The sequence below is a fragment of the Gambusia affinis genome, linkage group LG07 (assembly GCF_019740435.1).
Source record: "Gambusia affinis linkage group LG07, SWU_Gaff_1.0, whole genome shotgun sequence".
In the NCBI taxonomy this organism is placed as follows: Eukaryota; Metazoa; Chordata; class Actinopteri; order Cyprinodontiformes; family Poeciliidae; genus Gambusia; species Gambusia affinis.
The window spans coordinates 9,764,550-9,790,009 of record NC_057874.1 but is presented as its reverse complement, the minus strand read 5'-3'; the positions used below and the strand labels follow the sequence as shown (position 1 = coordinate 9,790,009).

The 25,460-nt window shown below is 36.3% G+C and overlaps 1 protein-coding gene across 3 annotated transcripts in view; it reads right to left on the bottom strand.

Moving 5' to 3' along the window:
* Positions 1–25,460, bottom strand: part of bsnb (bassoon (presynaptic cytomatrix protein) b) — a 93,880-nt gene that overhangs the window by 59,455 nt on the left and 8,965 nt on the right. For all 3 annotated transcript variants that reach the window (XM_044122912.1, XM_044122911.1, XM_044122913.1), the window contains exon 2: positions 21,023–21,413. In XM_044122912.1, the coding sequence (XP_043978847.1) occupies positions 21,023–21,413 (391 nt within the window). The remainder of the gene's footprint in view (positions 1–21,022; positions 21,414–25,460) is intronic.

Here is a 25,460-nt window from a genome sequence, read left to right as displayed (position 1 = left end):
AGAAGAATAGAAATGTGATTCTGCATTCCAGGTATAAAGTGGCTGGCAAAGCCAGCAAACTCATTCAAGAGTAGACAAGAAATGAACTCAAAGCTAAATAGTTTTTTGGGGTTTTTTTAAATGACAACTGCAGCCAGAATGTTCTGGATTTTCTGGGGTCTTTCTATAAGGAGTTTGAAAGTTTTTTTTCCAAGTAAGAATGCCTTTTCTCCAGCAGCCAATAACCAGTCAGTGTTTTAGTCCCAGTGAGAAGTACGGGATGGTCATATGACCCTATTCTCATTCATTAGTTACAATATCTTACATCAAATATGTTGTATTATTTATTTGTCATGTACATATTTATAGAATAAATACCTGTTACCACCTGAGACCTCAAAACTCTTTGAAAAGTGCATGGTTAAAAAAAAGCTCAATTTCCCATTTGTTTTCATTCTAACAGCTGATCCAATACATTTAGGAACAAAAGTAATGAATGAGGTTTTAAGTCATGCATGAAAGAGCTAAAGTAATTTTCGAAATCTATCCGTGCCTACTGTAAGTATTATCAGACTACAGTAAATAATATCTATCAGCAGGAGGTCGCTGAGAGTTATTTTGTGTTGATAAGGGGTCATCATCTGTCATATTATACAAGTCAGTCGGCCTAAACTTGAAACAGAATTAGAATTAATAGAAATATTAAGTAACATAAAGACTTCCAAAGAAAACATGCACAATTAAGTGAAATAATAAGTGAGATTTTGCTTCTGTTATAATTAACTTCTTAATTAATCAAAATATTTAACTAAAAGATAAATCAATTGAAAGGCAAAGGAGGAAGGAAGGGATGAAATAGGGTCATAGCAATGAAGAGACGATCCACCTCTCATTCACAGTATTGTTACACTTCTTTTGTAGTACAGAATTAAAAATAAACATTTTATTTAAAAAAAAAAATGAAATACATGTTTTTGTTTGTTTTGTCATCAACAAAAATAGGACTTAAACAATGCAATTTAATATGTGTCCTATTACATTAAATTCCAATATATCATAATGACTTCATTGAACTATCAACATTTGCCGATTACAAGACCTCTTCTCCTACCCTCTAAGCTTATTTGTGTGGTGATTTGAGTTTTTCTTTGTGTTTATTTTAGGTTTCTGTGTTTATTGAGTCTCTGCGTTGTCCTGTCTACTGTTTGATTGTTCCCAGCTGTGTCTCGTTCCTTGATTACCCTCTGTGTATTTAATCCCACCTGTGTTCCTTGTTTCTCATCGGGTCTTTGTCGAATCTGTCTTGTCTTGTTGCGTCAACTCTGTATTTTTGATTGTTACAAGTTGCTACCAGTTGTGAGCTGTAGACTTCTGCTCATTCTGTGCTGCCTGGACTTTTGGATTATTTATCCTTTTTCACCATTAAATAATCATTTATTCACTCCAACCTGGGTTTTCTGCGTCTGCCTCACCACCTCTTCACTGCAATTCGTGACAATTTGGCTCTCTGTGTAAATAGCTGCTGAAGAAAGCTGATAATTGTACTATAAACTTAATATTGTGCATTATCATAATAAAATTACAGATTAAAACAATTATTATAACCTTGCAGGCATATTATCACTTCACACCTTAGCTACAACAACATGATGCACTGGACCTTTTGAATTCTTGAATTGCTCCACAGAGCAGGAAACAAACTATCCGCTGTGCTGGGATCTTGTAGCGACACGAGAGGTTCAGAAACTCCAACCTGAGCTGATAACATCTAATTTACACTGTAGCATAATAATCAGATTGCACACTTCTTTCTTTTCACTTAGTTATTCTTTCCTAACTGCTTAAGGTTTGGATCAATGTGAGAAAAGAGACATAGACAATGAGTCACCGGTATCAAAGTAGGATGGCTCTGCCTTTAGGGCATCAAATTCATAATTTAAGTGACGTAAAAAGCTCGTTGTTGTATGTTTTAAACAAAATGGGTGATATGACCCAATTTCTAGTTTTCAAAATGGAAAGCGGCACTATTAAAGCTATAATATTATGATTAGTCAATTATTACAAACACAGAAATGTCTGAAATTAATTAATAGTTGCTTTGATTTAGACGCAGAGAAACAAACAAACACATGCTAGAGTGTTGACGATCGACGTGTAAGGATTTGCAAATCAGTTTGATTCAGGTAAAAATTATTATTATTAGATACATTTAAAGTCAGTGTCAGGAGAAACAGTAGCCTATTTTAAAATATCTCTTTTATTATTTTATTTTTCTTAAACAGATTTATGTAGTGATGGAAGACCAAAGCAAAATGTAACATGAATCCCCACTGGATTTTGTATCAGTTTCATTAAATCTACTTATTTTACGTAATATTTCCTGTAATTAAGGTCTGTATGCTGTCAGTGCATAAATCATGTGAAGCTGAAGTTAAATTTCGTGTTTGTGGACATAGTGATGGTCAATAAAGTCCATTCTGATATTAGTTCTTCTTCTCCTGTTTATAGAGTAACGATGCAGATCTGGCATTTCAACACTAGCTGATTAATTAGCTGAAACATGGGATCTTATAGCTAGCCTGCTGTCTGCTGCTTACCACAACTTATGCTCTAGCATATTATTGTGCATTCCCATTCAAACAGTAATTGGTGTGGCTCATTTTATGTCCACACAATGATGCAACAAATAACATATCTTCTAATCAGGACAAACCAGTGTGGTCAGCCTTAAGAAACCCAGTCTTTGGGTTTTGGTCTTCTTTGCAATGTTTTAATATTCAATACTGAAGCTGATAAAATTCAAATCACAGGAACTGTGTATCAACAAGCACAGTCAATCAAAAGTAAACAAGTAAAAGTTTATGTATTTCCATGACAAAATCTACAAAATGCTTTAACAAACAAAGTAAAAACCCAAGACACACTAAACAAAAGCAGATTTAAAAACATAAGTTTTAGTTTACTTTTAAAGGAAGCCACTAAATTCACTTTTCTCGTTGACAAAGGAAGAGAGGTCCTGAGAAGAAAATGATGTTTCCCTCAGTTTTCCATTTTTTTATTGGGGATTATAAGCAGCCTTTGATCACAGGACCTCAAGGACCTGATGGAGATGTAAGGATCCAGTAGTCCACTGATGGACACTGATGGTCCATGCAGAACTCTCCAAGTCAAAACCATCTGAATCCGGAATAGCACTCAAAAACTTAGTAAGCACCAATGTAGCTGCATTAGAGGAGAATGGGGGAGTGCAGACCCATACTGATCAGATTTCTCATATTTTAAGAGACGTACAGCAATGGGTAGTGAGAACTGCGAATATCGCCAGTACTGCTCTGACACACATCATCAACTTGTGTTGTCAGAGTCCAAGTATAACTCTTCAAGAAAATGATATTTATTGATTGCAGTGGCGGCCTTAGCAGGGATAATGTGACCTGAAGCACAGCAAGAATCCTCTGAGAATGTAAAGAGCACAACATCTTGACTTAGCTCCCAAAATTTAAATACAATTAGGGGACTGTGGAAGATTCCCCAAAATGACATCTGATCAACAAAACTTAGAAAACTTAAAACTTGAAGGATTAATGATGACTTGGATATTGTGGAAAAGGCACGACTCCCAAGGACTCTTTAAAATCCTTGTCTAAAAACAAGGACTCTAAAGACTAAAGATACCTTCTGTTCAGAGGTCAGCACAGTTTTAGGAGCCAAAGGAGAAACTATGCTGTAGTATGTCATTGCTACAATGTCACAGCTTTTTAGTATATGTGGGCATCAAATACACCCACATATACCATGTACATGTACAAATGTGATGCCAATTTGTTCCAGTTGCTGTTCTTTAAACCTTCACACCCACATGCTGTCACTGTCTGATGTCCACACACCCTCTGTCCAGAGACTACAGCTGAAAACTATAAAGGGCAGCGAAAATTAGAGGAAACAAGCCAGAACAACAAACTCACATTTCCAGTGAACCTTATTCGTTACTCTTGTACCACAGTATTGCACTTATTGTTTTGTATTTGTTGTACTTTGTAAAACAAGTTATACTTGCTGAAGTTTCTCACATCGCAATGACAATTATTATCGTATTTCATATAAATGTGTGTGATGTAATCACACAGAGCAGTGCATTATTGTGAAATACCTGGTATTCAAAATTTTAATTCATATGAAAGATATGAAAAGTGTAGTAAGCATTCGTATGCAGCTCCCCTCACTGTGAATCTCCTATAAACAAAATGCAGTTCTATTAAAGTCACTTGGAAGAAATGCAATTACTAAGCAGAGTCCAAATATGTGGAATTTAATCTCAATATAAATACAGAGGTTCTTTACAGAATTCAGAAGTTTGTTAGAGTACATTAAGGAACAAATAGTATCAAGGACAAAGTTGCACAGATGTTTAAATTGAGTTAAAAACAACATTTTAAGCTCAGAGTATTCAACACCATCTTTCCGTACAATACCAAAGCTACAAAGACATGGCTGCCCACCTGAGCTGAAAGGATGGCAAGGGGAACATTAATCAGAGGAGAAGCAAGCAACTGGTAACTCTAGAAGATGCAACGCTTTGAAATCTGAAATAATAGATATATTAAAATCTATTAACATGAGATGTGAATACTTTTGTAAGGTATTGTAAATCTGATCAAACATGAGTTTTCAAGCTATAATGACAGCATTGAAGGCTTCAGCATCTGCTCCACCTGTCATATGGTAAATATTATTAAGCTCTCCGTCAATCATTAGGTCAGTCCATCATTCAGTAACTTAGACAAAGCATGTCATAGGCCCAACAGGACCTTAGCCTGGCCTCCTGCCAGTCTGTACAATAAAGAGTGATGACGCCCACATGGTTGTCACTGTAAGTCAGACAACCAGAGATGGCAAACGTCAAAGTAATATGAATGGTGAACAAATCAGGGCAACTCCAAACTAACACCACACTTCATCCAATAACTGATTCAATTAAAATTTAATGTATAATCTCTTCTTTCCTTTATATTGTTTTCCAATCCTCTTTCTTTCCAAATTACAGTTTGGATAATCACATAAAGCTCGACAGGAAAAACACAAGCTAGAAAAACAAAGAGAGCAGCTGCAGGGAGGGCAAGCAGCTATTTATCAAATTCTTCATGTCTCTGTTTGCCTCTGCCTCATATCTCCATCTCATTCCTCTCTCCATCCCCTTGTTATGAGGCAGTCATGTGGATCTTTATGAAATCTGATCTGTATCAGCAGAAAACAAGCCCACTGCAGACTCCATCTCCTGTTCTGCTCCTCTATCAGCTCACTGAAACACCAATCATGCGCTCCTTTTGATGCCTTTATTTCTTCTTATTTGATTTTTTTTTCTATCTGTCCCCCCTTCCTCTAGCTTCAATTTTTAAGTTTATAATCATATTCAGTTCTTTTTTTACCAGCTCTCATTCAAACATCGATTCCATTCAAACTCTATCTTAGTAGACAAGAGTGTTTTCTGGAGAGTACAATGTTGATGCATGTCAACGGTTATGAGTCAGGACATGGAGCCAAAAAGATGCTGGAGACCTTCATGAGGAACTCGCTGTTAGTACAGGGGACCCACTAAAAATTGGTTATTAAATATTAAAAACAAAAAAATATATGTCAAATAATAAAAACAAAAAATTATTGGCGATGTGTGCAGGTATTTTCAATATATATTAAGTCTGAACTTGTATATTTTTTCTCTTAGAAATATTTTAATTATTTAGTCTGATGCATCTCTGAATAGTGAGATAATAATATATTTATTCTTGCAAACACAGTTTATATAATAACTATACTCTTTTAGTTCTTCTTAAGTCTTGACCAACATACCGAGTTCAATGGCAACAGATTGTAGGTTTATTGCTACCTAGTAGCATCTATTTGAATCTATGGAAGGTAATTTTAATAAAGCACAGTAAGACGTAAATGAAAGCAGAGTTTAAGTTTTTTTTTCCCCCTAAATACTTTAACAACCATTATATAAAACATTTGAATCAACACAATATGAGTTATTACATGAGATTGAGAACTAAAATGCATCAAATCTTAACAAATCAGCATTGTCCCATTTCTATTTTTCAGGTTTAACACAGTTTTAAAGAAAATATTTAAAAGCTACTGCACTTTTATGTGCATTTAAAATTGCATGGTAAGGATATTGTGGGTTTTCTCTGGTCATGGGCAGACAGACATTGTTAAGTCAAGTCTCAGGTCACTACTCCCTCATCTTGGTACTGACCCTCTGTGTGCTTTATCAAGGTTTTTATTTTTTTGTAGTTCTGGAAATAGAAGATCTAATTGGACAATCAGATCTTCTGTCTGACTACGACTTTTTCCCCGATCCTCTTGAGCATCGCGATAAGGTCGAAGGAGGGTTAAAAACATACAAATTTAACATTTTTATCCTTTTCAATAAACTTAATCCAATGTGTGAAAAATACTGTTAAACTCTCTGAGTTACTTTAAAAGGAGGGATATAACTGAAATACAAATTCACTGCACTAAAATACAAACAGTTAAGTTTAAAAACCAGTAAAAAAATTGGTTAATGCCTGTGATGGACCGAGTTAAAAATAGGAGGAGTCACAGGACATATTAGAAAAATAGGGTTTTCTTTTATTTTAACCCAAAAATTTACAAACACCAAGATAAACTGAGCTCATAAAAGAGTTCAAAAAACCAAAACTGAACTCAGGCAAAAATGTAAACAAACCAGCTGCACAAACAAACATAACTGACCTAACAAAGAAATGACACACAGGGGTTTAAATACTGGCTGATCAGACCAATTAAGACACAATAGGGGTAACTAAACAAAATACAATTACAAACAACACAAAACAAATAACAGTACAGCTAAGTTTGACTAAATGAAGACCTAAATGAAAATCAAAATTAATAAACTTTAAATACCAATATTTACTTAAATACAAACTTATCTAAACAAAGAAACTACAAATTCCCTCTGCCAGCAGGAACTAGTGGTTCAGTCCAATCAGCATTTCAGCCTGCTGAGCCCTGGCCCCCATCCTTTGTCTGGCACTCCAAGGCAGGTAAGTACCAATGGGAAAACAAACAGAGTTAATCTTAAGTAAACAAAATTAACTTTAAGTTGACATAAATACATATGTTAACTAAATGTGCGCGCTAACAAAAATGTATCCAAATCAACTAATAAATGTTTTTATTGAAACTAAAGTGTTGTTGTGTTTGTATGAAAAAAATAAACTGTGCATAAAAAGAGTTACCGAAAGAGGGTGGCCATGGATTTGGCCATCACAATGCCAATTAATTTCAAATTTCTGAATGAATGAATCACTAAGTGTTTTTATTTTTGAAAAAAGCATCATTGCAAGTCTTTTTACTGCCACATGCTGTCGGGGAACATTACAGATATAAAGTGACCTGACAACTTGTCATTTCTATATAATGGTAACTCAGAGGTACAACATTAGTCATTTACTCAAATGATCTACACATACCAAGTCACATTTACCCTTGATTACATGGGATAAAGATTGTTCATGAGTTAAAACCTAAAGTCTCAGTCGAGTCGTGAGTGTTTAGACCCCGAGGACGTGTTGACATATAGATGAAGGCAACTGATACTCGAGTCAGCAGTCTGGGATTCGACTCTCAAATCTCAAACCTTTGCTGCATGTAGTCCCTCATTCTCTCACTACCCATTTCCTATCTGATCTGCTGCAAATGAAGATCACTAGAGCTCAACAAACCTTGACAAAAGAGTGTTTAGAGAATGAGTCTGATGTCTGAACACCTTGAGCCCGTCCTAAGTTTCAGACTGTGATCGGTATCTCAGTGTGAAAGACAAATAGAAACTCCTCCTCCCCATTCGGTTTCAGCTAACTGTCAGTCAGCTGTATTTGAAGATCAGGAAGTTACATCACTATATTAAATAATTTATATCTCATGATATGCAACGCTGATGTCTTGCTCAAAGTTGTGGCTCCATCAGAACCTCACTTGAGCCTTTGGCTGTTTTAGATTCACAGCCATACAACGTTCTGTAAGATGAAGTTAGTTTCCCACCTGCTATTATTTGCTGGCTGATGTTAAATGCAATGCAGTACATTCCCTAAAAAACATTTCAATCATCACACTATATGTGATCACGATGAAGGAAGAAGCTCTGCCTAGATACCAAGGTGGGGTATCTCCCTGAAGTACATATGGTAGCTCAGCTGACTGCAGTTTCATAATCAGGGTGATTGAGATGCAGTGGTTTAATAATTCTTTGCAAACTGGGCCAAATACATTGAAATTCCTTTCACTGCTTCTCTCTTGGTCTATTTCTTTCACTCCCTCCTTTTCTTTTCTCTGAGTTTGTCTATCTCTGCTCGATTCAAACCCAGCCAGCACTACAAACAACTACTCAATAAATGCTGTGGCTTTACTCCTGAATGTGGCCAAAGCAGCTAATGAAGTCCATTAAACAAACTGAGATGAGTGAGAATGTTTTAGTGGATGTGTGGAAACGGCTGATGAATTTCTTTTCATTCTGCTTATTGAGAGCCTCTCACCAGGTGAGCTGGTGCAGTGTTAGCCGCAGCAGGGAGCCAAATTGTTAATAGGATGCAGGAAAGTAGTGCTTACTGACTTAACATTAAATCCTGAAACACACTGCAGAATCTCAAAGTTAAAACATGTGCATTACAATGATTTTTGCTATGATCTGTTATGCTTGTGCAGCTTTTATAATTCTAGTGTTATGGAGTTTATGGCACAGAAATCTGGGCATTATTTAATGTAATAATGATTATTTGCATCAAAGCTGCAAAGCTGAAAGAGATTGATTAACTCATTTCTATTACCTTAATTTTAGGTACATGTCATTGTGGAATTGCAAACAGGAGAACCTGTGAAGTAAATCTAGTAGTGATGAAATTACACTGCTCAAAAATAACAAAAGTACTAACCAAACATTTTAAAAGCTGGAATGTGTCATAGGAAGTGTTGGAATTAAAATGATCACGTTAAAGTAAATGTAGTAATGAAATTATGTGCTGTTTTTAGCAGTTATCAAGGAGTTTGTCAAACAAAATTGATCTAATAAGCATGTGTTATTGTCCTCCATGTGCTGACAGAATCTGCTCTTTTCTGTTGTTCCCTATTGTACAGAAAAGCTAAAGTAGAAATAACAAGCTGGGACTTTAAATGCAGTGAGCTATGGAGTAATAATTAAATCAGTGTCCCAGATTTAGTTTCTGGCAGCTCTTATTGCAAAATATTTTGGTGTATGCAAATATCAGCTTGTATGTGCCTCGGCAGGATTCCTGACCCAGTTCCCACCATTTGTCAACCTAAAGTTCCAGTTAATAACTGCACCCAGAAGCGTTGTGCTGAAAAGCATTATGAAATGATTAGATAGGAATATTTCAGATAGAAAGGAAAATACAGCCTGACACTATTGTGTGAGACTGCAATACAAGCAAATGTTTACAAGTTTTCCCAACAGAAAGCACATCATTAACATGCACTGGAGGAAATGGTGGAGTTTTACACTCTCTGTATATTTTGAAACATATTTTTTTCTGGCTGTGTAGTTTTTGTATATAGCAGAAACAGATGTAGACAGCCATTAGAAAAATATCAGTTCAGTTTCTTTCCCTGATTGGGTCCTACAATAGCGCTCAAAAGTGTAGGAATCTATCAACATGCCACATCTTGACTTATCAATATTTTCCCGCTCCAACTACTGAAAGTTTTCCAAAACTCTATGATTGCAGGGAGGTCTCTTATCCACAGCCCTCTTCAAATAAACCCACAAATTTTCCCTCAGATTTAATTAGGGCTGAAAAGATTAACTAGATTAATCATTCAATTAATTATTAACTCTATAATACAGATTCAAAAAAGTGAAATGTGCAGAAAGAACATACAGCAGTAATTAAGCCAAAACTGTACAAAATATATACATACATTTTACATTTAAGATAAAAAAAAAACCTTTGACTGTAAATATGTTCTGCCAATAACTCTCAAGTGGCATAGTTTAAGATTCACCCAGTTCAAATTCTGTAAAATCTCTCAAATTAAGCACCTTTTGCAATCCGGTTATTAATCAGTTAATCAAAAAAGTTATCAACAGATTAGCCCTCGACTGATGTTAAGTAAAGCAGAAAATGCTGAGCTTTTCACATGTTGATGTTTGACAAATTTTCTTAACGGCAGATGCATTCTTTGCCACAAGTGATCAAGCGTACACCAAAGGAGAAGTGTGTTATTGCATTTTGGCAATAAAATATTAATATTCCTATTGGAGGCTGGAGGTTTCAGAAAAAAACTGACTGACCATCGTTTCATTCACCTACAAAAACAATCCTATTTCCTTTTTGGGGGGTTTTGGCGGAGTTTTCGTAATGCAAATTGTTGTATTTCTGTCAAGCATGCATTTTGGAATTGTAATGCAATATTGTCATTTTTAGATCATAATACAAAATAACACATCCTACAAAGTTTGGGTGGGTTTTTTTCCGAGGTGGGAGCTTTATTTTATTTTATCTTTCATGTAGACTTGATCCTTCATGCAGACATATGGAGAAGACAACCAGTGCTTGGCAGAAATACTTTTTTTCCTGGCAGAAAATCTTGCAGCTCCTTCAGTGTTGCTACTGGCCTCTTGGCGGCCTTCTTGACCAACTTCCATATTGTCTTTTCATTAATTTTGGAGAAGCATCCTGTGTCACTGCTGTCACAATTTTTTCTCCACTTATCGAGGACAATTGTATATTAAATTCTACGAACTTTTGTTATTTTTTTCCAGACTGAAAGCTTGGTTCTTTTGTCTGAAAATACAGCTTTAATGGCCAAAAACATTCCTCTAGGACATCTGAACTTATTATAAGTTTATCAAGTTAAAATCTGTGTTTGAAGAGAGATGTTGAGTCAAATAGATTAAATCCCAAAATTTTATTAAAAATGTTTCAAGAGGATATTTATATCTAGGGTGTGTGAACACTTCTATGATAAAAGTATTGGACATTTTACATTTGTGTTTCCATCGTGTATTCCTGATAGCCCTCGTCTGTCTATGATCACTGAGTAACAACAGAAATTTCTTCCAGGAGTTTAACATGTTTAAAATTTTTTACCCCTAAAACATTTATTTACTTTTTAGCTGAACTGTAGAAGATACTTGTGGCACGAAAGGGGGAAAAGTTTCAAGAACCACTATACTTTAACACACATTAACCAAAGAAGATGGGAGAAAATAAATCTGGTGAACTTTGAAAAATGTTTTCATCAACCACTTATTTGTGCTTATATGCAAACAACAAATAAATAAATAGGCCAAAAACAGCAACAAACTGTAAGTAACAGACAAACCGAGAAGCTCCCAGTTTAAGGCATGCAGCACACTTTTGAAAAGTTTAGAAATAATCACAAGTTGAAGTTGCAACCAAGATCAATACTATACCCCAGACGCTTACTGCCTATAAAGTTTACTTCAAGTGCCCTTACAAAAAAAGTAAGAGTGTTTATTCATGACACTGTGGACAACTTGTTCTCCAAAATTAATGTTGCTATGGAAGCTTGAGAAAATCAATTTTGAGCCTCAGGATTACAACCTTGGCAGCATTGAAATCAGTTTAAACAGCCCTATCGTTTACTGGGGAAACGTACTGCATACTGTATATCCTTATGTCACAGATTTGGCGTTAGGTCCAGACAAAAAAAATGTAAAAAATAAAATAAAATAAAATTTTAGAAGACTGACTGTGACTCATTTCCAGAAATTGAAGTTACTTGTGAAATAAATCTCCAGAGAGATTACATCCACAACTTTAAATTTATGTTTCTGGGGTGCATTTGCCATAGCCTGCAGTCAAAGGCAAGAATCAAAAATTACAAAAGAAAAAGAAATTTATAAAACTTGCACTGGCACTGGTCTATGCACCAATTGGACCGACTGTGCCTCAGCAGACAGAGTAGCAGCCACACAGTTGGAAAGTTATGGGTTGAATCTCAAACTGGGTACTGATCTGCGCATCAGGTTACGATTGTGAGTGTTACTGAGTGTAAAATGTTTGAAGTGGTCATTAGTGATCATTATGTCACCCTAAATGACAGAAAATTGGTGGGAACAACCCATGAGCACCGAGGATCAAGAACACCGGTGTTACTGTTAAGAAAAGAAAAAAAAAAGAGATGTCAATCATGAAAAAAAGCCTTTGCTCTAAAATAGACTAGAATCATCAGCTGCCCAAGTGGTCAAAGCAATTGCTTTCAGGAGACAAAGACTGAGTTGTTTCACTACAGTGACAAAAAATATGTTTGGATGAATCAAAATGAAGCTTTAAAGACTTTGTAATACGCACCATGTATGATGGGGTTAGCATGATAATGAGGGCTTGCTTTGCTGTCAGTTACTGTTGTATTACATAAAGCAGGTGGAATAATTTATATGGAGTTAGGCCTCCAAATTGTTAAGTGTTATGTAAAATCAACAGCCTAAAAATAATCCCAAACTTGTATCAAAACTGGTTTTAGAATGGTTTTAACTTGCTAACATTTAGCTTCTTGACTGTGAACCAACAAGTAGAGGTAGGTAGGGGTCCAAACCTGGCCCTCCAACCATCAAATCATGGTCAAGATTATTATTATTACTATTATTTTATTTCAAAATAGGCCTGTAGGATTAATATTTAATTTACTATAATACTTCAGTAAAAAAAAAAAAAAAATCTTTTATTAGGTTTCTCCTTGCCTCCATATTAAGAGTCAGGAAACTCCTTATCCCAAGCATAAAAATAGCTTAGCTGCTGACACAACTTCTGACTTTGAGTTTATTAAGTCCACACCGTAAAATCATATAAAATACTTGGTGCACTACAGCTCCAATCTGTTTTTCCACTTTGGCTCGGCGAACTGGCCCATCGCTTTGATATAAAGATACAGCCCCGCTACAGTCACCGGAGGAACATGCCTTGGTTCGCTCTCCAATCCTCTGTCACCTGCAGCTGGACCTCTCTCATCTCTGTGTCTTCTGCTCTACTGGTGCCGACAAGCTCAGCAGCTTCTGTCAGAGACCTGTGTATTTTTACCAGGGGAAGTTATAATTATAGCAGGTCCGATTGGCTACGTTTGAATGCTGGCAAACATTAGTTCTGCTGTTTTGTAACTTGCGCTACAGTGACGTTTCTACCAGGTGCGTCATCATTGCTGCAGACAGGATTTGACTAGAGGTGAGGAGCTGTGGAAGAAATGAAGATACACCTGTGAACCTTTAGCTGCTAAAGCAAGGTTCGGTTTATGCTTTTTAGATTTTAAATCTAAACGTCTAACACGGGAGACTAAAATATTAATAACTTAGACCACTCAACCTGTATGGAAAGCAAAGAGTGCCACAATTCCACACATAAAAAGGCTTAAAGTAACTTTTTACAAATGTGAAAATTGGAATATAAAGGGAGCTGTATGCATCCAATAAATGTATCTGTCTCTATAGTAAATATTCTCTTATTTTTCTTCACAAATTACAAAGCACAATTACTCAGCAAGTCAAGCATTAATATAGAAAAGGTTGTAATTGCAGTTCAAATTGGTTCATGATGAACTGTAGTATAAGAATCAAAAAACAAAATTAAAAAAGTAAAATTTTTATGTCAGATTTTAATATATATCTAATTTAAATTTAATTTTATTTAAATAAAGTGAAATATTTAAGCTATAGTGAAAATTATTACTATATCTGTCCTGTAAATTTTATGTGTTGCTGATCCATCACACAAATGGCTGAATCACCTCCTCAGGATAAAGTCATTATTTAATTATATTTCATTAGATACTTCGAGTACAGACTCTTGTAAAACAAATACAAATAATATAATTCAGACTAGAGTGCAAACTGTTAGTTAGAGGCACAGAAATCCTAACAGTGGTATGAAAGTTGCTTTGTTGAGCAGAAAGTTAAAAGGTTAAATACCTCCATGTGCAAATATGCTATAAAAAACTTAAATGTCAATTAAAAGTTATTGTCTTCTAAATGCGTTAATGTTTTCAGAAGGCTGGCATTCAGTTCTTGAATCTGACCCAATATTTATAGAGCTTATCTTGAATCTGCATTTGAAAATAGTCTACTATGACTGCTGTCTGCTGCAGGTATTTCCTCTGACAACTAATTACTCTCCATGACCACTTTCAAAAACAAAACTTTTTATGGATACATTTTGATAAGTCTTTGCCTTTCCTATGCCTGCTCCCCTTATTCTGCATGTGTGTATTTAGAACATCCTTTAATGTGAAAAAAGTCAGGCCTTTTAACAATAGAAATAACTGGAAAAGGTGTTAAAATGTGAGAATCTACAGGAAATTGCAATGATACCTTTGTCAGTTCATCAATGAGTCATCCAGTGTAAGGCGACACGCATTAGCAATTTTTACTAGTCTGACATGTCTTCACCATGCCTGCGCAACATCAGTTTCAACCTTGCTTCAGACAAACTATTCTGACATCTGAAGCTTTAAATCCAAGCAATGTGCTGCTGCCCGCTTTTATCACAAGATGACTTTATCTGCCTCCGTTCTTTTTAATAGGTGGCAAAAAAGACCTTGCCTGGAAGCTATACATAAATGGGTGAGTGTAAGTGGAATAAAAGACATTCTTTGCCCTCTAACTTCATCACCGATCATTTTAAACACTGATAAAGCTGAGCTCACAGTGCAATGGTTAAGCTTAACTTGTATACTTTGTACTTTTCATGATCATATCGGAGTACCTCAAAGTTATAAAATAAGACTTTTAGGTGTTCTAAGACAAGAGATAAAAAAATGTCTTGAAGGTTGCAATCAGTAAAAACAAAGGGTGACAAAATACTTCAGTGCCCACCATAATTACTGGCACCCAAAGTGAAAAATGCATAAAGAGCCTTTATAATGAAAGATTCATTTATTGCAGTAGCACAAACAGAGTAAAATATTGCCTGCAATTCTTGACCAGTCAACTTTAGAGATTTTTACTATCCCTGTGATTCTCACTGCTTATGATGGCATGTTTGATACTCATCCAGCTGGATTTAAAATTATTGCCCTGAATACAGATTTGTTATATATTCACTAGCTATTTTTGTAGCTATGTGCTACCTTACAAGAGTCAACACAAATCTGCCTTACTTTAATAACAAGTTCTCCTGTCTTTCCCATTTTTTAGGAGATCTTGAGAGAAAGGGTCTGTGTCACATCATCTTAATGAAGCAGGGAAACAGAAGGTACAAATCAAAAGTTTCTAATTACTCTAATCAACTTGTAGCACTAAAGTAAACATTTTAAGAAATGATGTGGTTACAGTTGTTTTGCACAAGTTACAATAATTATTAATCGTTTTGTAACTAATTATTTTCCCATTAAGTAGACGTACTGAAATTACATTACAATTTGTAGCACAAAATTGTGTCACTACAAGAAAAGGTTAATTTATTTTAAGGCTTTACATATATTTAAAATGGAGAGGTGTAAACAGATATAAAGGTATACGCTTATTATGCGATCTAATATGGAAATCTGTTAAACTCTTGTTTTATTGGTGGTATCAACCTTTATTTTAGTGATATTATTTTAGACCAGCAAGGTTGATTCTGTCATGCAGTTTCTTGTAAAAAAAAGAAAAAATGGATGAAGAAAAGACACAGATGATTTTAGCTCATATTTTGTGTCTAAGCACATTGCAGGTCTTGCATTTATGCAGGACCTTCCAGGAGGTATTGAAGAAATAATTACTTTTGCTTTGTTTGCTAAATGTGATATGTATCAATACCCCTGCCACCTGAATTATTGTGTGCAGAAAAGTAGAACCAGTGGGCCTATGTGTGTGGGAGTTTGTCAAAAACAAGCCTCGGCTTGTTTCATTGTTGGGTAAAAAAAAAAAGAGGATGAAAAGACCTCCAAGCTCTTCTTCAGATTTTGAAATTGAACTATCGAAATTTTGTCAGTTTGTTTTAAAATTCCTGTGGTTTATGAGTGTCACCAGCTCCTTTACAGAGAAGCAGTTGGCTGTGTGCAAAAATTATTTGTTTTATTAATTTGCACATTTAGTATTTTCTATTCTTCCCAGGTGCTGTATCGTTGTACAGTTGCTCTGCCGTGTTATAAACACTGCAGCTATTATGGTTAATTTATGATGATGGTTTTCTCTCCTGTTCTATCTCCTCCTGCCGCTACACAGCTTTTTCACACTGCTCTCTCCTTTCAGCTGTGGCATCTCAGGACCAGGCCGTTGCTGCAGACAGAAGGAGGGTAGGCTCTATAAATAGAAATTGGACCAATTATAAAGCAGATGTTCTCCTGTATGGTGGTGGGAGAACGGTGTCTGGGGAGTGTCGGTGGTATTTTCACTATCTCTCACTGTGTGCTCAGGTTCTCTGTTGTTTGAAGGCTGTCTTCAGACGACCTCGTCTCTCTGAATCTCTTGCTCCTCTTCCCCACCATCACTGGTTTCTCAACTTCTTCGTAACTACTTTTCTTGTAAACCACGGAGAATATTCATTTCTTTTCCCAGTTATCTCCTGCAGAAGATTATCACATGTGAACAGAAGTCAACTGCATGATTGCTTGCAGGTCTCAATTGTCAGACTAAATCTGTAAATAAAACAGATCCTTTCAGCCTGACTGACAGCCCTCTAACACACTGTGGCACATGACATCCATTTGTTGCTTGCTGTTTACATCTGAACTGCATTCTCGTCATTAAGTTGCTTCACACAACACTGACTTATATTTCGAGAGTAGTCTTTGTCTCCCAAGTCACTCTGCGTAAACAAGGCTAGCCCTTAATATTTTAAATGAAAACAACATATTGTACTAAATGTTTTAAATAAATCATAAAAATCTTCATGCTTAATACAGACACAGGTGGCAAAATCTTGTGTTTGTGGTTAAAATATCCACTTTATCTCAGCAGTTACTAGGTAAAGTTGCAGGAAATGCAACAGAAAGGATTACCTGGCAGAAATAGTTTTCCAGTAGATCTATAGTTCTATCTTCCCATCAAATACCGGTACTAGTCACTTTTGTGACATTTTTTTAATGTATATTATTTGGCTGCTTTGACTTTTTCTGTTTTTTTCTTTTTTTATGTTTATGCTTCTTCTGAATGGAAGAAAGATTTTTCAACTGATTTTTGAGATGTGTATAGATAATTTTTGCAATGTAATTTTCTAATCCAATTTAAATAATGAAGGAAAAGCTGTGATTAATTGTTACTCCTCTTAGAATTGTACAATCTTTTGAGAGATGCCTATCATTTCCTATCAAAACCAAATGTTTTGACTGAGTGATATGAATCATTTGACCTTACCTCTAGCTTTTAACTATCGTGTTTTTCATCTATTCTTGAACATCTCTAGATCTGAAGTTGGTATGTTGCTTTTTAAGATCTGTTACTTGTTTTTAAGTTGTTGTTTTTTTATTTAAAGCATTTGTTAAAAAACAGACGTCCTGCATAATTTCTGACTAAACAAGTGAGCAATCCTGGCATGAGTAAATGCTACAGATGTCCTTGAAAGTCCAGTGAAAATGTGCATTTTATTATGATTAGGACAAATTATGCTCAAGATCTTTATGACCTTGAACAAGTAAATCATAAGTATCTGGAATCAAGAAGATGTTAGTTTAGTTCATCTTACCTTAGTTTGCCACATTGAAATATAGATAAAATATTTATATAAAAATATAATAATTTATAATGTATTCATCCAAATAGCATAGAAAAACATATAACGTAACCTAAGAGTAGATTCCTTCATCAGGTTATCATAAATTTATGAAACACATCCTTATAAAAAGAAAATCTGTCTGCTCCAGATGACCTTTTCAGCTTGACTATCCAAGCCAGCAACCATCGCTATTATCACAGTTCAACTCATCATCATCCTCGATAACACCATCACGTTGTAATCAATTTCCCGTCTAAGCGATAAGGCATATTTTAGATAGGCTGCAGTAAAGCCGAGGCTCAGTCCATGTTAACTAGGTTACGGGGGTAAATCTTCAGGTCTCTGGAGGCCGAGCGCTTTCCCTCAACGTCTCTCTTCCTGTCAGCATCTGTCCAGCTCACTGAGGCTGAGCTGAAAAGTACCCTCCTCCGCTGTTCTCTTCACTCCCTCGCTCTCCTTCACTCCCTGCCACGATCCATTCTCCGCTCTCTGTCTCCGCTTTGGTCCACGAGGTTTTTTTTTCTTGTCCTTCCGATTCCTACGCCTTTCTTTTCTTTGCCTCTAACATGGAAGCCTCCAGAGTTACGCTTCCCTCATGCATGGAGGCACCCAAGCCTAAACACAGTCATTACCCAGTGAATGTACATCAACGCTCCATTTGTACAAAAAATAAGCATTTACTCTCGATAACCCAGTACATAATAAGCCTGCGGCTCCTCTTGTAGCCTGTAGGCCAGCTTAAGTAACATGCATTGTTGCAGTTCTGCCACATGACTCATTGAAGTTGATGTGAAACTTTATGACAGATGACACAGCCACACTTGATTCACAGTAACACTGTGGAATGGCCTAATTCATATTAGCAATGTGATTTATTTTAGGATCAACGTAAAAGGCTTTCTCAGCTACCTGTTCATTAAAAGAAATGCTTAGATGGACTTAAATGCGTGTAAATGGCAGGGGAAATTTAGTGAGCTGTCTTCACAGGAGTAGCATCAAGTATTCCTCAAATCCTATAAAGCTTTTACAGAAGATGGACATACAGCTCCATCATTTTCACTGGCAGCCCTAGTAAAAATTAATAAAGTCTTAAAATAAATTCAGGCCCAGTATTTATAATCTTCTTCAGGATGTCCTTAGGATACTTCAGTCAGATTTGAGGGTGTCTCTTCTGAAGACATGGAGTTTTTTTTCTTGATTTATGACATTTTGGTCTATTTAAGTGTGGAAATGTACTATGCAAATTAATTTGATTGATTCATTCATTCGTTTATTCATTCATTCATGTGCTGATCTCTGGTAATTGTCTCCTTTCAGTCTACAGTTTCTGACTTGGCTAGGTCATCTAAATGCAATATAGCATCCCTTCTGGGTTATCAGCTCTTGATAGTTTTTTTTTGGTTTTTTTTTCAGGATCCTTTGCTTGGTGCTTCTACCAGGTCTATTTTAATTGCTAAAGCAGGAATGGTTTCTGGTATGGGCAACGTGCAAGAAAGTGGGGCATTAGACTTCCCCCAAAATACTAGCCTAAGATGGTCTGGAAATCAAGCCCTTTACTCTAAAATTTACATTCTAGATTTTATTTTCCGTATCACAATTCACATGAAATATACAAAATGGAATTTGCATTACACATAATTCCTATACTTTCACTCTATGACAAATTGTTTTCCACAAAGCACGCTTCCTTTTTTCACATGTACAACAACATACATGGCAAGATAAAAAGTACAGTCAAAGTTTGGAAATAGCTACCAAAATTATCTTCTTCTCTAAATGTATCAATTAAAAGTTTAATATTGACTAAAATTGTGACAATTAAGGCTGAGGTTGGATGAAGTTTATCTTGCCACCCCACGCAATGAAGAGGATAATGAGTGAGGTAGAAAAATATATTTGAATGTCACTGCTAAGAGACTTGAAGTTACTGTAACAAAAAATTAATCTAATTTGAGGCTTTCTACCTATTTTAAATGTGGACAGTGCTTTACGTCACTAAACATGTACTGTCAAGATTAAATTACAAGAATATCTTATATTGTTTTAATTAATTGTACAACCTGATTAATTGAGCTTGTGTTTTTTATTCCCTCAAATTCCCTCAAATTATTTGCTGGTTTCTGTTCACAAACACGTTTTATGACTTGAAAATTATATCCAGCAGATTTAAAAAATCAAGACAAATTGTTGTTAGAACAAAAGGTTCACAGCTCTCAGTCAGCATGTAACTGATCCCTCATGTTCCCTCCTGTTCATCTGCTGCGTTACAGACTGTGAAGCAGTCAGAGCCAACTCAGCAACAATAGTCATCATCAAAGCTGCTCTTCATCATCGATTAGAAAAATCTTTCCACAAAATGAAAATTTAATTAAAATGTTTAAAAAATAAAAAATAAAACGTCATACATTTAATATGATACTGATACTTTTACTGTATAATAAAAAAAACACACCAAGATACAAGAGGGTGTTTTTACCAAACAGAAATAATTGTTGTCAGATTGTCAAACAATTTATGATCCCTTTTTTAAAAGCATTTCAAGCATTCAACAGTTCTAAGAATGTCTTGCAATTCAACTAATCAAGGACAGGCTTTTATTTTACATTTTTATACCTGAAAATTACAATCCAAGCAATAAAAAGTCAACGTGGTTCTCCTCTTCATTCAGGCAGTCTCTAATTCTGCATGCCTCAAGCAGCTGAGCTGTCAATTACACTATTATTTATAACAATATTTCCCATGTGAATGCACAATGACACACAGTCAGCATTTTTGTTGCTCATAACTAAGTTACATCTTATACTACCACATATATTAAAATCCCTATTAAAGACATTTTAATAAAATACATTTATATCAATGTTATGATTTTTACAAATATCTTATGGGGTTTTTGTTAACATTTTTTATGTATTAAACTGTAATTAATATATTCCAGTAGTATGTTTTTGTTGTTGTTGTTGTTTTTTGTTTTTACCTCTCCAGGGGGTCTTTTGTGGGCTCTAGTGTCCCTTATATGAAAGTAGGGTGACAGGAAAGGAGAAAGAAGAAGAGGAGGGACGACATGCGGCAAATATCGTCGGGCCCATGAGTCAAACCCGCGACGGCCGCGTCGAGAACTCAAGACCTCCAAACGTGGGTCGCGCTGTCCCCTACGCCACCACTGCACGCCCCCAGTAGTTTGTTTTTGATAAAATAGTATTTTGACTCTTTTTGATTCTTTCTTAATTTTATCCTGTTGTTTGACACCCTTATCAATCACTATGTGCGCCATATGAATAAAGTCTGTCAAACAAACAACAATTAAACAAGCTTAAAAAATAATAAAATAAATCCCATAACTGAGCACTGCCTACCTCTGTGAGGTGAGGGTTGGGGTTGAAGCCACACTGGTTGCACACCATGGAGCGGCACTGTGTGCAGGTGTTGAAGTTGGGCTTGTCGTCCCCAGTGCCCATCAGGTCGGTGGTTTTGCAGACAGGACACAGCTTGCTGCTGGGCATCGGAGCAATTTGAGGCACAGAATAAGGGGAGGTGGGGACGCTCCCACGGTCCGGGGACACAGAAGGGGACCTTCCGGTTCTGCCGCCCCCCAAGTCAACCTGCAGATTCTTCCTGGCTGCATGTCCCTGACCCTGGCCTCCCTGAGGCGCAGCATGCTGACTGGCATCATGGGAGGCCAACCTGTCGCCTGGCCCATGGGTGCTCTGCACTCCTGCTTTAGGCCCGGGGTCTGATAGAGGTGGTCTGGAAGGGAGGGAGGAAAAGAAGGCATGAGATAAGTCAGATAATTAATTTGAGTCATGATTTTAATGTTTTACTCCTGCAAAACTGGAAATACTTCTCTCAGGGGTCAAAATTGTTTCTTTACACTTAATATTACAATTTCAGCTAAATGGAGAAATTTCTGCTTTTTCAACCTGAACCATTTCATCAACAAGCTCATATTGATTGCAATTTTCTAAAGATTATTTCAGAGCTGTTCTGTTAAACGAATATTTCCAAGCACTGATAATTAATCTGCATCTCATTTGCACTGTAGCATGCTGTTGTGTAGCTGACTAACAATCCGTTTTGGAGTGATACTTATATTACTTATTAGATATTTTACTACTCATACTGTAATTTATTTTATTAGCGGCAAATGTAACACAGTCCAAGTAAAATGCATGCAGCCGCCTTATATCTGACAAATAATGCCCAATTTAACTTACGGGAGTATTAGATCTATAAATACAGAAAAAACATATCAAAGTCAAACTGAAAGCTTTCCAGAACCAAGGAAGACAGTAACTAGCATTTTCTTATTGATTTGTCCTAATAGAATAATTATCAGTAGTATGTTTTTAATCCCCCACTAAGCAATAGATTTGATTTTATTATTGAGTCCACACAAGAAAAGGTTTATATGCAGTATAGTTAAATAATTTTAAGAATCTGAAAGTCAGTAAATCATACAAAAATTACTGAAAGCTAAAACTGAAATGTGACATCTGCTTCATATAATTCAGAATAAATTAACCAAAATCAGTAAAAAAAACAAAAAAAAAAACAAGACTGGAGCACATGGAAAGTGACTCATGGAGTAATTGTGAATTTTAAGTCACGCTGCAGTGTGGCATGCTTGCAATAAAGCAGGTCCTTACTTCAGTACAGTCTTTTTTAAAATCTGCCACTGACTGCTAAAACTGTCGACATGTAGGTTTAAAAAAAACAACCTTATTGACCCATTTTATTTTCCTAAACATCAAATTTTGGACCACATATTTCCAAATTTTAGCTGAGACACTTCTGGACAGGTTGGACATGTCTTCAAACCAAAATGATCGCTTGTTAATTAGGCTTGTGTCACCATGCAGTAGCAATCACTGTGCACCATAACCACGCATATCTTTCTACAGTGAGTGAGGGACAGATTGAGGAGGCCGATGAGAGAAGAATGAAGGAATGGTGACAGTTATTATGGGAAAGAAGAAGTTAGTGATTGAGGGGGATGATGGGCATAATTACATGATGAATAAGTGAAGAAATACTATTTCTGTTCTATACTTTTAAAATCTGTACAGTAATGCAAGGAAGATAGCTTAAAAACATTGAAGTGCTTTTATTATTTGAATAGTCAGGATTTTATATTTGTATTTAAATACTTCTATAAGTATATTAAAGCATGCATTAGGATTTTATTATGCCTCTTTTAACACGTTTCACTAGACAGTAACTGTTGTTAACCAATACATCCAGTGATGCACAGTGCTGGGTTAGCATGAAGAACAAGAGACAAGATTTAGGAAATATTTTCTGGAAAAGGAAGAATCACCACTTATTGCTTTCAAAATAGAGTCAACAGGATTTTAATTTTTCCTTAATCAGTGTAGAATAATTCCAATGAGGTTTCAGTCGTCAATTTTCTGCAGTTTCTGAGCTTGTCTGAAACTAAAGAAATATCCCTTTAGTTCAAACAGGACGCCCAGAAGCAGATGCCAACATCAACGTCAGAAGAAGCAAATATTTAACCTGTTGGTGTGTAGTCAAAAAGCTTATAAATGATTCATGTCTTGTCACAAGTCTCCCCAAAATGCTGACAAATTGTTTAGAAGTGGTCAAGGCTTCTTACGCTTTTATTAAGCCAACAGTTTAAAGCAGGGGTGTCAAAGTCAAATGGACGGAGGGCCAAATAAAAAATTTAGCTACAAGCCGAGGGCCGGACTGATCAAATGTTCATTGAGATTTTTTTAAATGACGCATTTGGTCTAGTGCAGCGGACCGGGAGGGGGGTTCGCGTTGTGAGGATCGAACGGGGGTTCGCGTTGTGAGGATCGAACGGGGGTGGGGGTGCATCTCGCATTTTTCAGGACGGGTGCGGCTTACTGCGGGCCGGTTCTAATATCATCCCAGGGGCCGTAGAAAATCTTCTCGCGGGCCGGATGTGGCCCGCGGGCCTTGACTCTGACATATGTGGTTTAAAGGCAGCCTTATGAAGAGACCTAGCTGACTCCTATCGACACAACAGGAAAGATTTAAAAAAAATGATCTCCATGGTCAAAGATCTGTAGTTTCAGATTAGTTAACCAAAGAACATGCTTCCAGTATGAATAATCTTTTGAGGATGCAAAAGGATGTCTCCTTGGAAGACATGGTTGTTCATGGTTTGTTCTAATGATTGCAATCAGGCCAAGTCGTTTGCTAACAGCTTGGCAGTAGTTCTGGGAGAATTAGAGACATCTTCTTGAAGGGTCTTTGAAATCTTTCACTTTGTAGCTCCAGCAGTCTGGTTCTGTGCTGTGTGGTTCTCTGTAAAGTCCAGTCCAGCTCTTAATACTTAGAAATATTTTTTAATCATTCTCCTGCTCTGTGAGAATCCGCAGTTATTTTTTCTCACTTATACACTAAATTATTTGGTTTTTGTCAGAGAGTTTTCCCAACTAACACCTAGCACTTTAACTGTATTTTTTATACTGTGTGCAAATAGGGAGAAAAACATGTTTACTGACCAAGTGCTAATACTACTGACACTCTTCTTTTGGATTTTGTGGAATCATTTCAAATTTGAGTGCAGACTAAGAAATGTTAGGATCAATTAGAAACAGGACATTTGAAAAAGCTAAATCCTTCATTTGTTATAGGTGTTTCTAAGCTGAGACAAAAAAAAAGTGTAACAATATTTTAAACTTTCGTTTTCACACCCACTCAGACCTTTAGGCGTTAGAGCAGACACTGAAATATGAGCAGCGAATTTCCACTGTCATAACAACTTATACCTTGCTTTGTCAAGCCTGTCGTCTTCAAAGACGGTCCCAGCAGCAGCTCGGCATCCAAAGCAAAGAGAGAGTGAAACTAAAGGAAGGACTAAAAAGAGCTGAAGTACATAAAATGTTAACCATTGTGAGTCATTTCGAAATGGGCTGAGCTGCTGCATATCTCCAACCTTGGTCAACTCTCCACAGGAGTCCAGATTTCACTGCAGTGAGCTCATCTGCACTGTTAGTCTGTCACACCTGAAAATCAACACAAGTGTTCACAGTCCAGGGCCAACCTCTCTCGCCAGTCTCATCAGGGATGCACTCTGTACTTAAGGGGTAAGTATAAATATTATGCTCCTGCTGTTCTCACAAAGCACCAGGTAGTTTCACTTGAAAGAACCTCCTCTTGAACAGCTCAGACATCAAGTCTCCAATGATTTATGCAAAGCCCGAGGCTTTACTTAATGAGAGCAACAAAGAAAAAGTGAAAGTGGAAGACATCTTTTCATAAGATTCCTTTAGATACAGGCAAACAGGAGTCTACTGAGAACAACTATATTTGTCGAAGACACAACAAATTGTTCGCGTTAGCACAAAATGAGTAGAGAGTCATTTATGCAACAACAGCTCATTGTAACAGGAAGACTGAGTAAAACCTCTCATTGTAAAGCAACAGAGAGATGCTTCCACCCTTCACTGTGCCAGCAGTACATCTAACAAGATCACATTGTCATCTAAATTAAACTCATTAGCATCACACCTGCAGGGCAACATGAATCTTTAAAAGGAGTTCAACATTTTGGGGGAATACGTTCCATCAGTCCCAGGAGTTGGATGAGAAACATTTACAACACTCTCCTATTTGAACAGCAATAAGGGAAACTAGTCATGCATAACTGAATGTATCACCTGTGGGGAATGGTCCCACTGCACCGATCAACTATTGAGTTTTAGATATCTTGCAAAATTAATTTAACAAGTCTGACACTGACACCTCTAAATAAAATCTGAATTCTACTTAGAATTCATCTAATTTGTAAAAAGAGTCCATCTG